Source organism: Bubalus bubalis, chromosome 13, assembly GCF_019923935.1.
Source record: "Bubalus bubalis isolate 160015118507 breed Murrah chromosome 13, NDDB_SH_1, whole genome shotgun sequence".
In the NCBI taxonomy this organism is placed as follows: domain Eukaryota; kingdom Metazoa; phylum Chordata; class Mammalia; order Artiodactyla; family Bovidae; genus Bubalus; species Bubalus bubalis.
The window spans coordinates 16,453,592-16,471,097 of record NC_059169.1 but is presented as its reverse complement, the minus strand read 5'-3'; the positions used below and the strand labels follow the sequence as shown (position 1 = coordinate 16,471,097).

General features: G+C 42.6%; 1 protein-coding gene across 2 annotated transcripts in view; it reads right to left on the bottom strand.

Annotated features, from left to right (window-relative positions):
- Positions 1-17,506, bottom strand: part of LOC102392665 (ATP-binding cassette sub-family C member 4) — a 428,577-nt gene that overhangs the window by 116,027 nt on the left and 295,044 nt on the right. The window contains exons 12-14 of one of the 2 annotated variants that reach the window (XM_045162434.1): positions 17,052-17,146; positions 16,744-16,830; positions 3,478-3,574 (exon numbers count right to left, since the gene is read on the bottom strand). The exons of the other annotated variant lie outside the window; for it this stretch is intronic. Of the exons in view, the coding sequence (XP_045018369.1) occupies positions 3,478-3,574; positions 16,744-16,830; positions 17,052-17,146 (279 nt within the window). The remainder of the gene's footprint in view (positions 1-3,477; positions 3,575-16,743; positions 16,831-17,051; positions 17,147-17,506) is intronic. 2 annotated transcript variants of the gene reach the window in all.

Below are 17,506 nucleotides of genomic sequence, written 5' to 3'. Positions count from 1 at the left end.
GCATCAATTATTTGGCACTCAGCTTTCTTCACAGTCCAACTCTCACATCCATACATGACCACTGGAAAAACCATAGCCTTGACTAGACGGACCTTTGTTGGCAAAGTAATGTCTCTGCTTTTGAATATGCTATCTAGGTTGGTCATAACTTTCCTTCCAAGGAGTAAGTGTCTTTTAGTTTCATGGCTGCACTTACCATCTGCAGTGATTTTGGAGCCCCCCAAAATAAAGTGAAGTTGATAATATTAAACCAACCTAAATACTAATCAAGAGAAGTTATCTGGTCTTAATTATCATTTCAGAAAAAAAAAAATGATGCCCGGGTCTAGAATTCTTGTTGAGAAATCTAGTTCACTTAACTCAGTACAGAACTGAGCATTGTGTTCTCTGCCAAACCCTGTCCCTGTGTTACGTGCTGGGGGATATGAAAAAAACATGTGTTCATGTGTTAAAAATGGAGGCCATTGACATGACTACCCTGGGCACTTAGGGAGGATCAGCACAGTCTTTTTACACAACATGGAAACTGAGAGAAGCCTCATATGACAATTATAGGAAAGAAATTTATACTTAATCCAGAGGTGGGCACAAGTACATCTGCATACAGGTAAGAGTTTCTCATTAAATCTTCACTGACCACTGTCACTGTCACACTATCATGTGCCCGGCCAGGATAATAGGAACCAGGCCAGAATAATAGGAACCAGCCCTGGACAGAAAATCCATGAAAGGCATCTCCATGGTCTCTACAACTGCCGCCACACACTCAGCAAGTTCCCAACTGAAAATTCAATATTCCACCTGATAAAGTAATTAAACAAGGAGGCCATGAGACTGGAGTGGCTCTAAAGCCTTGGCCATCTGTGTCCACAAACCAAAACCTAAACCAGAATCAATGCACTCAGATCTGAGATAAAACTTAGGAACGACCAACCACAAGCAGCCAGCTAGGCCTCCCCAAATCAGGCAACTGCTTAATATACAGCCAATCAAATCATTTCTTTGAACACATGTGACATATCCTTGCACAGTTTCTCTCCCTGACAAATTCACATAAAATAATGTCTGCAGATGTTTTACTATTTTCTGGCCCATGAAACCAGACTCAGCTGCTTCCCTCAGTAGCAAATAAAACATTAGGGAAAAAAATCTCAGGATGAAAAATTCATTAAATGAGAGCAGCTCTGGTTAAGGCAGCTCAGGTGGAGGGGGATGACCAGGACCCTCGCTGGGACCCCTCTCCCCCTCTCCCTCGAGGAGGGGGTCCACTGGGAGAAACGCAGGGAAGCATCTGGGTACCATCAGATACTGCAGAACTAGAAAATGATGCAGGATATATTAAGCCATGTTCCACTTGGGAGGTGAAATTCTCATACCTCTTTAGTGAAATTACCACTCACCACATCAAATCTGTAATATGCAAATTTAAATGACTGGTGGTACAAAGACAGCAATTTCACTCAACAGTCAAGCACTGACAATTCTGGGGGGATGAGGGGACAGCCATCCCCCATCTGCTGTGAAGAGAGGGACCTGACAATGAGGATGGACCTCAACTCATGCAGCGATGCTCACCAGTGGACAAATAGTTGTTTTATTAGTACTAAAATTGGGGTAGCGTCCTCAAAGGAAGCACTAATGGGGCCCCAAAAAATCTAGAAATGGGTGAAATAGGTTACACTCCTGCCCACTGATCCTGTGCTCATAACACTGTCAACACTGGGGTTTACACACTAGAATCGCCTTCTCTGCACATGAAATCAACTGCTCTCAAGCTTGAGAACCCTTAGCCCCTCCCCCCATTCCTAGAGGAGTGGAGAAGGGCTGACACATGGAACTGCTTCTAGAGAGTCAGGGGTTCTGTATCTTAATAATCTTTCTTAGAGCAGAGATTCATTTCAGAAGTCAGGGCCTATGGAGCAGTCAGGGGTTAACGACAGAGGTACTGAGGCCCAGAGGTAAACAAGCCAAGGAGTGAAGCATCAATGACCTCTAAGTCTGAACACTTCTCACTCATCTCCAACCCACCACCAACCATGTTAAGAGTTGTGGCTTGGATGGTGCCCCCTCCTCAAAAAGATGTACTCAAACATGACACCTGTGGACGTGATGACCTTACTGGATACAGGGTCTTCACAGATGTAATCAGGTTAAGATGAGGTCACACTGGAGCAGAGTGACCCTAAAGCCAATAAGACTGATGTTGCTATGAGAACAGAAGAGACCCAGACTAACATGGGGACAATGGCCACATGACATCAGAGGCAGAGACCACAGTGCTGCAGCTGGAAGCCAAGGAACACCAAGGAAGGCCGGTGAACACCAGAGGCTGGAGGGAAGGATTCTCCCCTGGAGCCTTCAGGGAGAGCATGGCCCTGCCAGCACCTGGATTTGGGACCTGTAGCCTCCAGAACAGGGAGACGATAAAGTCCTGCTGTCACCCAGCTTGCGGTGCTGTGATACGGCAGCTCTAGAAACTGATACCCTAGCCTGAGTTCACACTTCTGTCTTCTCAGCTTTACTTAGACTCCTAACTGCTTCTTCTGTCACCCCTCCAGTGACCATCAGAGGACTCTCTTAACTCCCACATCAGATGACATCCCCCCTCTGCTCTGGACCATCCAAGACTTCCATTCCACTTCTGGGCTCCCTGCCCACAGCTCAGAGACCAGCTCCCTCCCATCCCCCTGCTCACTCTCCTCAGACACTCTGGTCTTCCTGCTGTTCCTCTAACCTGCCAGGTCAGCTCCTTCCTTAGGACCCCCTGCCTCAGACCCCCTCCCCCAGGTTACAGTGTGGCCCCCACCTTCATGTCACTCAGACCCCGTGGAGCACCAGCTCCTCAGGCAGGCAGCCAGGACATCACCCTCTTTGTCACATCCTCCCCATCAGAACAGGAGTGCAAGGAAGGCAGGGCCTTGTCCTCCTGCTGCACAGGCTCCCACACGTATTGGGCACATAGAGGCCTGGGCAGGGAGACCAGAGACTGGAGACACCAGCAGAGAGGACGTCTCTGACCCGGGTGTTCAGCTACCCAACCTCGCTTTTGGTGTTAATAGAAGATGCTCTTTTGGCAAACTATGTATGACAATGACCTGGATACCAACAGATCTTAGAATCTCTAATTTCTAAGTGAGATACTTTGACTTAAGTCATGGAAGAAGAAACTAAAAAGTTCTAAATAAAACTGCAATATTACCCTTAACAAATTTCATTAGAATAGTGATGATTCAATAACATTGTGGTTGCCCTTTCATACACTTTAGGGTTTATATGGCTTAGAGTGTGATAATGACATTTCTACAGGGCTTTAGATTCATTATCCAAGGCATGAACACGAGCTCTGAGAAGAAGGGGGCAAAAACTGAGAGAGAAGAGGGTGTTTACCATGAACTCAAAGAAAGTGACCTGCGGGGAGGTCTGTCCTTCAACACACCTGAGTGTTCGCAATTCCACGGATTTTTAGAAATTACTTACATCTTTCAATATCAGAATCTGACTTGAATCTTTTAGGTGCTGCAACTGATGAGTGACTAAGATTGTGATCTTATCCTTCAAGGCCTGACAAACACACCTACAAATATAAAAGGCACAGTAAGCAAAAGCACATTAATGGAATGCCTCAAACTGAAAACCTATATTTTGAAAACAGTGAGACAAAGACCACACAGCAGTGAAAGATCTTTAGTTTAAATACCAAATCAAGGGGAGGAGCCAAGATGGCGGAGGAGTAGGACGGGGAGAACATTTTCTCCCCCACAAATTCATCAAAAAAGCATTTAAATGTCGGGTAAATTCCACAAAACAACTTCTGAATGCCAGCAGAGGACATCAGGCACCCAGAAAAGCAACCCAACTCTTCGAAAGGAGGTAGGAAAAAGTATAAAAGACAAAAAAAGAGACAAAAGAGGGAGGGACGGAGTTCCGTCCTGGGAAGGGAGTCTTAAAAAGAGAGAAGTTTCCAAACACCAGGAAACCTTCTCACTGCCGAATCTGTGCCGAGCTTTGGAAGCACAGAGGGCAACATAAAAGGGAGAAAAAAAAAATAAACAATTAAAAATCGCAGATTGTGAGCCCTACGGTAACTCCCCCAGCGGAGAAGCAGCGCAGACGCCTGCACACGGCATTAGCAAGCGCGGGCTGGGCAGGGAAGCGCGGCGTGGGCTGTGTCCCTTAGAGTAAGAATCAGGCCGAATGTCCTGAGCGCTATCTGAGCGAAATAATTTGGGCTAGCAAACCAGACTGTGGGATATCTACCACACGAAAAGCCAGTCCTAACCTAAGACACCGCCAGGCCCGCGCACAGAACAAAGGACTGAACAGAGATAGCCGGTTGCAGACCTTCCCCCTCCGGTGACAGGCAGCCAGAGCCGTAAGGGGGCAATCGCAGCCCAAGAGAGACACTATCTATAAAACTGTAAGCAGGCTTCTTTGCTAACTAAAACTTCCTGGGGGTCTGGACGGTCAACATCTGCCTGAGAAGGTGCGCCGGTTTTACACCCAGATAAACGAGTGGTGGGGAGGCGATAAGTCGCAGCATTGGCGCTCGCCAAACACCTCATCACCTGAGCTGCTCAGATCTGGGAAGAGCACAAAATGCAGGCCCAACCGAGTCTGCGCCTCTGAGGACTACCCGAGTGCCTGAACCTGAGCGGCTTGGACCTGGGAGCTCAGCCCAGGGCCGGCCTCTGATTGTTCCCGGCGGAACAACCTAGAGCCCGAGCAGTGTGGGCAGGGAGGCTACACGCGCCGTGAGCGGGGGCAGACCCAGTGTGGCTGAGGCACTGCGAGCGCACGCCAATGTTATCTGTTTGCAGCATCCCTCCCTCCCTCCCCACAGCGCGGCTGAACAAGTGAGCCTAAATAAAATTAAAAAAATAGTGTCCTCCACCGTCCCCTTTGTGTCAGGGTGGGAACCAGACACTGAAGAGACCAGCAAACAGAAGAAGCTATAACAGAGGGAAACGCCTTGGAAGCTACAGGCCATAGATTAAAACCCTGTGGTTACTACGGACTACATAGGAAGGGGCCTATAGATCTTGAGAAATATAAGTCAGACCAAGGAACTAGCCAAAAATGAACTGAACCCACAATACACACAACAAAATCAGAGAAAGACCTAGATATATTTTTACTATTTTTACGATCAATCTTTCTTTCTTTTTTTTTTTTAATTTAAAAAAAAAATGTTAAGTCCTCTATTGTCCTTTAATTTTCATTTTTATAACTATTACTTTGCAAAAAAAAAAGAAAAGACCCTATTTTCTTTTCTTCTTCAGCAAACTTCATATATATATTTTATAATTTTTTGACTGTGTTTTTTTTTTTTTTTTCTTTTTCTTCTTTTCTTTAACATTGTATTTTTGAAATTCCAAACTCTACTCTAGATTTTTAATTTTAGCCTTTTGGTATATGTTATCAATTTGGTACCTATAGTTTTTTTCATAATTTCTGTGACTTTTTTTTCCCTCTGTTTCTTTCTCTTCTTCTTTTGTATAACATTGTATATCTGCAATTCCAAACTCTACTCAAGATTTTTAATATATGCTTTTTGGTATTTGATATCAATTTTGTACCTGTATTTTCTTTATAATTTTTGCGACATTGTTTTTGTTGGTTTGTTTGTTTTCTCTCTTTATTTTTCTTCTTTTTTTAACATTGTATTTTTGAAATTCCAAACTCTACTCTAGATTTTTAACTTTTGCTTTTTGGTATTAGTTATCAATTTTGTACCTGTAGTTTCTTTATAATTTTCTTGACCTTATTTGTTTTTCTTTGTTCGTTTTTTCTCTCTTTCTTTTCCTTCTTCTTTTCTTTAACATCGTATTTTTGAAATTCCAAACTCTACTCTAGATTTTTAATTTTAGCCTTTTGGTATATGTTATCAATTTGGTACATATAGTTTTTTTTTTATAATTTCTCTGACTTTTTTTTTCTTTTTATCCCCCCTCTGTTTCTTTCTCTTCTTCTTTTATATAACATCATATATCTGCAATTCCAAACTCTACTCAAGATTTTTCATTTATGCTTTTTGGTATTTGATATCAATTTTGTACATGTATTTTCTTTATAATTTTTGCGACATTGGTTTTGTTGGTTTGTTTGTTTTCTCTCTTTATTTTTCTTCTTCTTCTTCTTCTTCTTCTTTTTTTTTAACATTATATTTTTGAAATTCCAAACTCTACTCTAGATTTTTAATTTTTGCTTTTTGGTATTAGTTATCAATTTTGTACCTGTAGTTTCTTTATAATTTTCGCAACCTTGTTTGTTTTTCTTTGGTCGTTTTTTCTCTCTTTCTTTTCCTTCTTTTCATTAACATCGCAGTTTTGAAATTCCAAATTCTACTCTAGATTTTTAATTTTTGCTTTTATGTATTTGTTACCAATTTTGTACCTTTAAAAAACCCAATCCTCAGGACCCATTTTTCACTAGGGAACGAGATTACTGGCTTGACTGCTCTCTCTCCCTTTGGACTCTCTGTTTTCTCCACCAGGTCGCCTGTATCTCCTCCCTAACCCCTCTCTACTCTACCCAACTCTGTGAATTTCTGTGTGTTCCAGGCAGTGGAGAACACGTAGGGAACTGGTTACTGGCTGGATCTGTCTCCCTCCTTTTCATTTCCCCCTTTTATCCTTCTGGCCACCTCTGTCTCCTGCCTCCTTCTTCTCTTCTCTGTATAACTCCGTGAACATCTCTGAGCGGTCCAGTTGTGGAGTGCACATAAGGAAATGACTACTGGCTAGCTCACTCTCTCCACTATTGATTTCACCTCATCTCATTTGGGTCACCTCTAACTCCCTCCTCCCACTTCTCTTCTCCATGTAACGCTGTGAACCTCTCTGAGTGACCCTCACAGTAGAGAAACTTTTCATCTTTAACATAGATGTTTTATCAATGGTGCTGTATAGAAGGAGAAGTTTTGAAACTACTGTAAAAATAAGACCATTAACTGGAAGTAGGAGGCTTAAGTCCAAACCCTGACTCCAGGGAACTCCTGACTCCAAGGAACATTAATTGACAGGAGCTTATCAAACGCCTCCATACCGACACTGAAACCAAGCACCACACAAGGGCCAAAAAGTTCCAGGGCAAGACATACCAAGCAAATTCTCCAGCAACAAAGGAACACAGCCCTGAGCTTCAAGATACAGGCTGCCCAAAGTCACCCCAAAACCACAGACATCTCATAACTCATTACTGGACATTTCATTACACTCCAGAGAGAAGAAATACAGCTCCATCCACCAGAACATCGACACAAGCTTCCCTAACCAGGAAACCTTGACAAGCCACCTGTACAAAACCACACACAACGAGGAAATGCCACAATAAAGAGAACTCCACAAACTGCCAGAATACAGAAAGGACACCCCAAACTCAGCAATTTAAACAAGATGAAGAGACAGAGGAATACCCAGCAGATAAAGGAACAGGATAAATGCCCACCAAACCAAACAAAAGAGGAAGAGATAGGGAATCTACCTGACAAAGAATTCCGAATAATGATAGTGAAATTGATCCAAAATCTTGAAATTAAAATGGAATCACAGATAAATAGCTTGGAGGCAAGGATTGAGAAGATGCAAGAAAGGTTTAACAAGGACTTAGAAGAAATAAAAAAAGAGTCAATATATAATGAATAATGCAATAAGTGAAATTAAAAACACTCTGGAGGCAACAAATAGTAGAATAACAGAGGCAGAAGATAGGATTAGTGAATTAGAAGATAGAATGGTAGAAATAAATGAATCAGAGAGGAAAAAAGAAAAACAAATTAAAAGAAATGAGGACAATCTCAGAGACCTCCAGGACAATATTAAACCCTACAACATTCGAATCATAGGGGTCCCAGAAGAAGAAGACAAAAAGAAAGATCATGAGAAAATACTTGAAGAGATAATAGTTGAAAACTTCCCTAAAATGGGGAAGGAAATACTCACCCAAGTCCAAGAAACCCAGAGAGTCCCAAACAGGATAAACCCAAGGTGAAACACCCCAAAACACATATTAATCAAATTAACAAAGATCAAACACAAAGAACAAATATTAAAAGCAGCAAGGGAAAAACAACAAATAACACACAAGGGAATTCCCATAAGGATAACAGCTGATCTTTCAATAGAAACTCTTCAAGCCAGGAGGGAATGGCAAGACATACTTAAAATGATGAAAGAAAATAACCTACAGCCCAGATTATTGTACCCAGCAAGGATCTCATTCAAGTATGAAGGAGAAATCAAAAGCTTTTCAGACAAGCAAAAGCTGAGAGAATTCTGCACCACCAAACCAGCTCTCCAACAAATACTAAAGGATATTCTCTAGACAGGAAACACAAAAATGGTGTATAAATTCAAACCCAAAACAATAAAGTAAATGGCAACGGGATCATACTTATCAGTAATTACCTTAAATGTAAATGGGTTGAATGACCCAACCAAAAGACAAAGACTGGCTGAATGGATACAAAAACAAGACCCCTACATATGTTGTCTACAAGAGACCCACCTCAAAACAGGGGACACATACAGACTGAAAGTGAAGGGCTGGAAAAAGATTTTCCATGCAAATAGGGACCCAAAAGAAAGCAGGAGTAGCAATACTCATATCAGATAAAATAGACTTTAAAACAAAGACTGTGAAAAGAGACAAAGATGGTCACTACATAATGATCAAAGGATCAATCCAAGAAGAAGATATAACAATTATAAATATATATGCACCCAACACGGGAGCACCGCAGTATGTAAGACAAATGCTAACAAGTATGAAAGGAGAAATTAACAATAACACAATAATAGTGGGAGACTTTAATACCCCACTCACACCTATGGATAGATCAACTAAACAGAAAATTAACAAGGAAACACAAACTTTAAATGATACAATAGACCAGTTAGACCTAATTGATATCTATAGGACATTTCATCCCAAAACAATGAATTTCACCTTTTTCTCAAGCGCACATGGAACCTTCGCCATGATAGATCACATCCTGGGCCATAAAGCTAGCCTTGGTAAATTCAAAAAAATAGAAATCATTCCAAGCATCTTTTCTGACCACAATGCAGTAAGATTAGATCTCAATTACAGGAGAAAAACTATTAAAAATTCCAACATATGGAGGCTGAACAACATGCTGCTGAATAACCAACAAATCACAGAAGAAATCAAAAAAGAAATCAAAATTTGCATAGACACGAATGAAAATGAAAACACAACAACCCAAAACCTGTGGGACACGGTAAAAGCAGTCCTAAGGGGAAAGTTCATAGCAATACAGGCACACCTCAAGAAACAAGAAAAAAGTCAAATAAATAACCTAACTCTACACCTAAAGCAACTAGAAAAGGAAGAAATGAAGAACCCCAGGGTTAGTAGAAGGAAAGAAATCTTAAAAATTAAGGCAGAAATAAATGCAAAAGAAACAAAAGAGACCATAGCAAAAATCAACAAAACCAAAAGCTGGTTTTTTGAAAGGATAAATAAAATTGACAAACCATTAGCCAGACTCATCAAGAAACAAAGGGAGAAAAATCAAATCAATAAAATTAGAAATGAAAATGGAGAGATCACAACAGACAACACAGAAATACAAAGGATCATAAGAGAGTACTATCAACAATTACATGCCAATAAAATGGACAATGTGGAAGAAATGGACAAATTCTTAGAAAAGTACAACTTTCCAAAACTTGATCAGGAAGAAATAGAAAATCTTAACAGACCCATCACAAGCACGGAAATTGAAACTGTAATCAAAAATCTTCCAGCAAACAAAAGCCCAGGTCCAGACGGCTTCACAGCTGAATTCTACCAAAAATTTAGAGAAGAGCTAACACCTATCCTGCTCAAACTCTTCCAGAAAATTGCAGAGGATGGTAAACTTCCAAACTCATTCTATGAGGCCACCATCACCCTAATACCAAAACCTGACAAAGGTCCCACAAAAAAAGAAAACTACAGGCCAATATCACTGATGAACATAGATGCAAAAATCTTTAACAAAATTCTAGCAATCAGAATCCAAGAACACATTAAAAAGATCATACACCATGACCAAGTGGGCTTTATCCCAGGGATGCAAGGATTCTTCAATATCTGCAAATCAATCAATGTAATAAACCACATTAACAAATTGAAAAATAAAAACCATATGATTATCTCAATAGATGCAGAGAAAGCCTTTGACAAAATTCAACATCTATTTATGATAAAAACTCTCCAGAAAGCAGGAATAGAAGGAACATACCTCAACATAATAAAAGCTATATATGACAAACCCACAGCAAACATTATCCTCAATGGTGAAAAATTGAAAGCATTTCCTCTAAAGTCAGGAACAAGACAAGGGTGCCCACTTTCACCATTACTATTCAACATTGTTTTGGAAGTTTTGGCCACAGCAATCAGAGCAGAAAAAGAAATAAAAGGAATCCAAATTGGAAAAGAAGAAGTAAAACTCTCACTATTTGCAGATGACATGATCCTCTACATAGAAAACCCTAAAGACTCCACCAGAAAATTACTAGAACTAATCAATGACTATAGTAAAGTTGCAGGATATAAAATCAACACACAGAAATCACTTGCATTCCTATACACTAATAATGAGAAAACAGAAAGAGAAATTAAGGAAACAATTCCATTCACCATTGCAACGGAAAGAATAAAATACTTAGGAATATATCTACCTAAAGAAACTAAAGACCTATATATATAAAACTATAAAACACTGGTGAAAGAAATCAAAGAGGACACTAACAGATGGAGAAACATACCATGTTCATGGGTTGGAAGAATCAATATAGTGAAAATGAGTATACTACCCAAAGCAATCTATAGATTCATTGCAATCCCTATCAAGCTACCAACAGTATTCTTCACAGAGCTAGAACAAATAATTTCACAATTTGTATGGAAATACAAAAAAACCTCGAATAGCCAAAGCGATCTTGAGAAAGAAGAAGGGAACTGGAGGAATCAACCTACCTGACTTCAGGCTCTACTACAAAGCCACAGTTATCAAGACAGTATGGTACTGGCACAAAGACAGAAATATCGATCAATGGAACAAAATAGAAAGCCCAGAGATAAATCCATGCACATATGGACACCTTATCTTTGACAAAGGAGGCAAGAATATACAATGGATTAAAGACAATCTCTTTAACAAGTGGTGCTGGGAACTCTGGTCAACCATTTGTAAAAGAATGAAACTAGAACACTTTCTAACACCATACACAAAATAAACTCAAAATGTGCTTTGGACTCGGGCCAGAAAACTCTTAAGGAGACACTCTGGACACTGAGTCTGTGATCAAAAACAAGACCCTGGAATGTAAACACATATACCATAAGTTCGCTAAGTCCAAAAGGATTCATTTTTACATTTTGACATGTGTTAGCTCAGCATTCATACCTAAGTTTCTTGACTAACAGCTTTTCAAATTTAGTACTAAAACAGATTTTTTTCTCCTTGATTCATAATTGCCTGCCAGTAATCCCTAAAAGTGGATGTTAATCAAATCTGACAGGGTGTTGTGTCCAAGATGAACCAACCCAAAAGTTTTAAGATGTTTTCTTCCTAACATCCCATCACAGATGAGGTAATACAAATAATTACAATGAAGAGATCAGTTAATGCCTTTGAATTTTTCGTAAATGATGCTTTTATCCATATCACTAGAAAAATACACTATTTTCCAAGTTTTTAAAGATTTCCAAGTCATGCCATAGAAATGACTGAGTCAGCAACCAGTTGTATAACAGTTATTCCTATATAAAGGCTGTGTTAATCCTATAATCCCACATATAATCCTATATAAGGACTCTATTAAGAGGGGACGCATCTTGTGGTGGAGGCGATACAAGAAAGACAGAGGCCCCACCTCCATTCATTCAATCAGCAGAGGTTTGCTGAGGAGCCAGGCACTGTCCTAAGTGCTGAGGATCCACCCACAGGTCAAGACAGAAGACAATACTCTGCACCGTGTAGAGGACACAGTGAGCAAGCAGAGAAAATCCACTATTGGGCTGTGACCCTTGCTCTGAAGGAAAAAGAAGAGCAGCTGCTGTCTTAGATGTGGAGACATGGGAGCCCTGAGACTAAGTGGGGAAACATCCTGGAAGAAGGCAGAGCAGGTACAGGGTTCCTGGGACAGAACACACAGGGCTGAGGTGCCTTCCTGCATTCATAGTTTATGGGTGGCAGGTGGTGGTGGTGGTTTAGCGGTTAAGTCGTGTCTGTCTGACTCTTGCAACCCCATGGACTATAGCCCTCCAGGCTCCTCTGTCCATGAGATTTTCCAGGCAAGAATACTGGAGCGGGTTGCCATTTTCTTCTCCAGGGGATCTTCCTGACCCAGGAGTCGAACCTGGGTCTCATGCACTGCAGGCAGATTCTTTCCCAACTGAGCTACAATGGGTGGCATGGGGACTCATAAATGGTCAAGTGCACCCACTGAGGGCTGGGGGAAGACAGAGGGCACTGCGCTCCCTGGAGGAGCAGGAGGGAATGGCAGGTCCCATCCTCCACCTTCCTTCTGTGTCCTGGGGCACTGCTCCCTGGCTCTGGGACAGAGGGACCAGTGTGTACAGACAGACAGGAGTGAGAAAGGACCCCCACAGAGCCAGCTCAGCTGGACACCGAGTGGGTGTGCAGATGAACTGGAAAGGCTGATGGGAGCAGACAGCAAGGAAGCCTGTTTGTTTGAGGACCTGGGGCTGCTTTGTGAATGTGGTGGTGGGTGGAGGTGAGGTGGGAGGAGGTGTGTCCGTGAAGGGCTGGAGCAGGTGGGTGAGCTGTGTAGACAGGAGGGTGAGCTGTGTAGACAGCAGTGTGGGAGTCTGATCAGGACAGACCCCAAGGTCTGATGATGCAGGAGGCAGGGGTCTAGTGATGTGGGGCTGAACCAGGATGGGATCCATGGCTGGACACAGGTGAGACTGCATGAATTCACATAAGGCCCTCACCTTCTGTAGCTGATAGAATCCACTGTGTTCACAGCATAAAAATGTAAAAGTCATGAACCTCAATGACCTTGAATATAAATTCATGACTGAAGGAAACTGTTAACGGCAAGCAAAAGTGTGAGTCATTCATTTGTAATACAAAACCCTTCTTTTGACTAAGTTTCTACCCGACCACCATACCTCACAGCATATTGTTCCATCTGATTCTCTGACTTGAGAACACTCTCCAGATGCTGCTGAGCGGTTTCCTAAATTTATTTCATGCGCTCTGCTTTAACTTTCCCTAGAGAATGTGGTTCTGATTACAAAGAACAGTTTTAAGCTTGCTTCTATTAAGTATATATCCAAAGCAGTATACTCAAAATATTTGAGAGGATTTTATAAATATCTCCAGTGTTTGAAAAAGAACTCAAGAGAACTTCTGCAATCAGCACCCTGTACTTGGCACCTAAATACCTTCCTCTCCCCTCCCTGTGACACAGATGCAATGACCAGCAGAATCTGTTCCTGCCTTTATGGAGAACTTGTGCAGATGCACACAAGACGGGGTGACACACATTTGTGAGCTCAGGGTGGGGCGCTGGGAACAAGGAGGCTGAGCTACTCAGGATGCCAGGAGGGCGGGGGTGGGAATCCCTGTCACAGCACAAGCTCCTGTCACTGAACTCATGACAAGACACAGGCACTTCTCTAAGGGAAAATCCATCAAGTCATGAACAGGAGAGGCTGGGAAAGGTGGGGGGGGGGGGTCAGATCAGACAGCTGGAGACCATGCCATGTGTGATCTGCCCTGTTCCCTCTTGTTCTCAAGGATTCTGTGCTACTATTCAGGTTTGTATGTGTGTTACAATATACCTAACATGAAATTTACCATTTTTGCTATTTTAAGCATACAGCTCAGTGGCATTAAGTACATTCACATTGCTGTGCAACCATCACCACCATCCATCTCCACAACTCTTTTATCACCCCAACACCAAGCATGTTTTATACAAGGTCAGGTTCCACCAAAGTCTAACAAAGCCTGCTTAGTGGACGTGGAATCCCAGCTCCTAGCCAGCTCCTAGTGTCCAGAACCCAGAGCTCCTCACAGGCCTCCCTCTCAAACTTGCTGACCCTGCTGAAGTCTCTGCTTTGCTATTCTGGACCTGCTGTAAATCAATCAAGTCCCCTCAGATTCACATGTGGTCACCTGAGTCATCAATACCTTAGAATTTGGTGTCATGAACTTTAAAGAGATAATCATTACCCTTAATTATACTGGACCTAATCTAATCTGACTGGTGTGCTTAGATGAAGAGACTAAGATACAAGGACAGAGACACAAGCATGAAATCAATAAAGTTAGAACACACTCCCTCACAATGCACAAAAATAAACTCAAAATGGCTTAAACACTTAACCATAAGACATGACACCATAAAACTCCCAGTAGAGATCACAGGCAAAACATTTTCTGACATAAATTATACCTATGTTTTCTTTGGTCAGTCTTCTAAGGCAATAAACATATAAGCAAAAATATACAAAAGGGGCTTCGCTGGTGGTTCAGTGGCAAAGAATCCACCTGCCAGGGCAGGAGACACGGGATTCTTCCCTGGTCCAGAAAGATCCCACATGCACAAAACACCTCAGCCCATGCACCATAACTACTGAGCCTGTGCTCTGGAGCCCAGGAACCTCAACTACTTGCCCACATACCATAGAGCTGTGCTCTGCAACGAGAGAAGCCATCACCATGAGAAGTCCACGCACCACCACTAGAGAGTAGCCCCTGTTCACTGCAACTAGAGAAAACCCCGACCGTGCGAGGACACAGTGAGGGGATGTGATCAGAAGCCAAGGAGAGAGGTCTCAGGAGAAACCAGACCACCCACACCTTGAACCTGTAGCCTCAAGAAGAGTGAGAAATTTAATTTCTATTCTTTGAGCACCCCCATCTGTGACAACTTGCTATAGACTGAATGTTTTCCTCCTCAAAAGTCATACATTGAGACCTAATCCCCACTGTGTTGGTATTAGGAGGTGGGACCATCAGGAGGGACCAGATCATGAGGGTGGAGCCTCCATGCAAGGGATTAGTGTCCTTATAAAAGGGACCCACATGGCTCTCACCTCTGCCACCACATGAGGCTGCAGGAATCAGACCCTCACCAGACTGAATCTTTTCAGCACCCTGACTAGGACTTTTCCAGCCTCCAGAACCTTAAGAGATAAACTTCTGTTATTTCTAAGCCACCCAGCTCTGGTGTCCTATGAGAGCAGCCTGGACAGACACAGTCCTAGAAACACAGGACCTGACAGAGAGAATTCTCAAACAGCTCCTCTCTGCTGCACACCCTGCCTCCTCCAGGCGAGGATGCGCCTGCTATTCCCCTCACAGCTCTGCTTCCTCCTCCCTCCACATCTGAGCTTCTTATCCTCTTCCTTCAGCAAAGGACTGGGTCCTCTTCTCAGCCTCCACACACCTACCCCACCTTCAGGCCCCCATGGCATTTCCTGTCCAGCTCCAGGCACAGGGAGCTTTCCAACTTCAGTGAAAGCCTCCAGCTGACACTTCCACTTTACATTCCGCACTTACTATCCTGTATCAAAACCCTCTAAACCCTGACTAGGCTGAGCTTTTTCCAGGCATCTGTCTTAACAAGCTCCACATAGAGACAGGTTCCTCAGAAGCAGGAATGAGAGCTGGGTGTCCCAGTCTCCCTTATTCTGCCCAGTGTGTGTCCTTCCCATTTCCTGGCTCACCATCCTTCTTGTAAACTAAGAGGTTTATGAAATAACATCCGTAAGGGCATTTGATCTTAGTGCACACAGCAGGGTGTTTATAAGTGCAGCTGGAAGGCTCACTGGCTTTAACAAAGTGAACAACAGCAAGTGACCTGACCATGGGGGAGATGTGAAGGCTGTTTTAGAAGAAAAACAAGTTCACAAGGCTTTCAAAAAGGCCAGTCTAGACTCCAAAAGAGGCCTCAGTCAGTGTGTATTAGGGCACATTATACACAGAAAAGAATCAGAGTTGTTCTACTTTAGTCATTGTATAGCCAACCAGGAGCCACTGACAAGTTCAACATTTTAGAAACAGGAATGAGAGTCAAGATTTAGGCCAGATTATAGGTGACACTACATTGTAGGTCTAAGTATTAATTCTAATAAGCATCCATGAAATAACATGAAATGATTGAAATCATACTCAGATGTGGAATACATGATTTTCAAATTCTAGACTTTATTAAGTCTAGACTTAATAAAGACTTTATTTCCAAAGTGATAGAATAACAAGCATAAAACAACAGGGTCTTTCTATGGAAGCCTTATGTCAGTACTGAAAACTTTGCTTCTAACATGCCTTAAGCAAATGATGGAGGAAAAAAACTAGCAGCCAAGTACCAGGTCATAGAGTCTCTCTCTCTCTGATTTTAAAACCCCCTATCATCTTTCTTATTCCTGGCATCTGGATCCACCTGGAGTGTCTGGCAATCAACTGCAAGTAGCAGGAGGGAAGCTGCCATCTATCCCTGATTCTCTAAAGCACGGATCCCACTGCCCCCCACACACTGGAAGCACCTGCTGTATTTTCCTGTCCTGACCTCTTCATGAGGCAAGATTTCTCTACGATGGATCTTCTGTGGAGGGAAGGGAGGGGAGGGAGGGACACCAGGGCAGAGGGAGCTGAGTCTCCTGGAGCATAAAGACCTTTCTGAGCTCTCTTCCATCATCTCTGAAGGGCACTTGGAAAGAAGAAACAATAGAAAACAGGAGCAAACTCACTGTTCAAACAAGTGCCTGCTGACTCCTGCATCCACTGCGCTGAGTGGATCATCTAGGAGGTAGATGTCTGCATCCTGATACATGGCTCTAGAAAACATAGAGAGACGTCAGGAGACGACACTTCACACTCCCTGGGTCTCATCTCTGAATCATGATGGTGTCCAACAACTTCATGTTTCTTCTACAAACCCAGGGAAAGGGCCAAGACCCTGTTTCACACCGGCCCACCAGTGAGCAGGGTCTGCGTGCTCACGCCCAATAGGAGCCTCGAAGGAGGAGGGGCAGATGGCAACTGAAACCCCGTTTACCTGGCGAGGCTGACCCGGGCTTTCTGTCCTTCACTCAGCGGGGTTCCTCTGTCTCCTATCTCAGTTAGATCTCCTTCCTTCAAAAGCTGTAAATCCTATACAGATAGGAAAGGGGAAAAATAAAAAGATATAAATTGTGTTCTACTACCATCTTACACTTTTAGCATTAGTTCCTCATACAAGTATTTGATTAACATGCATATATGCTCAGCTGCTAAGTCATATTCAACTCTTTGTAACCCCGTGGACTAGGACTTGTCAGGCTCCTCTGTCCATGGGATTCTCCAGGCAACAACACTGGAGTGGTTTGCTGTTTCCTCCTCCAGGAGATCTTCCTGACCCAGGGATCGAATCAGTGTCTCCTGCGTCTCCTGCACCGGCAGGTGGATTCTTTACCACCAAGTGAGCTGGGAAGCAACAGCAGTGGGAATAAGTCAGAGTAACTAAACTGTAAC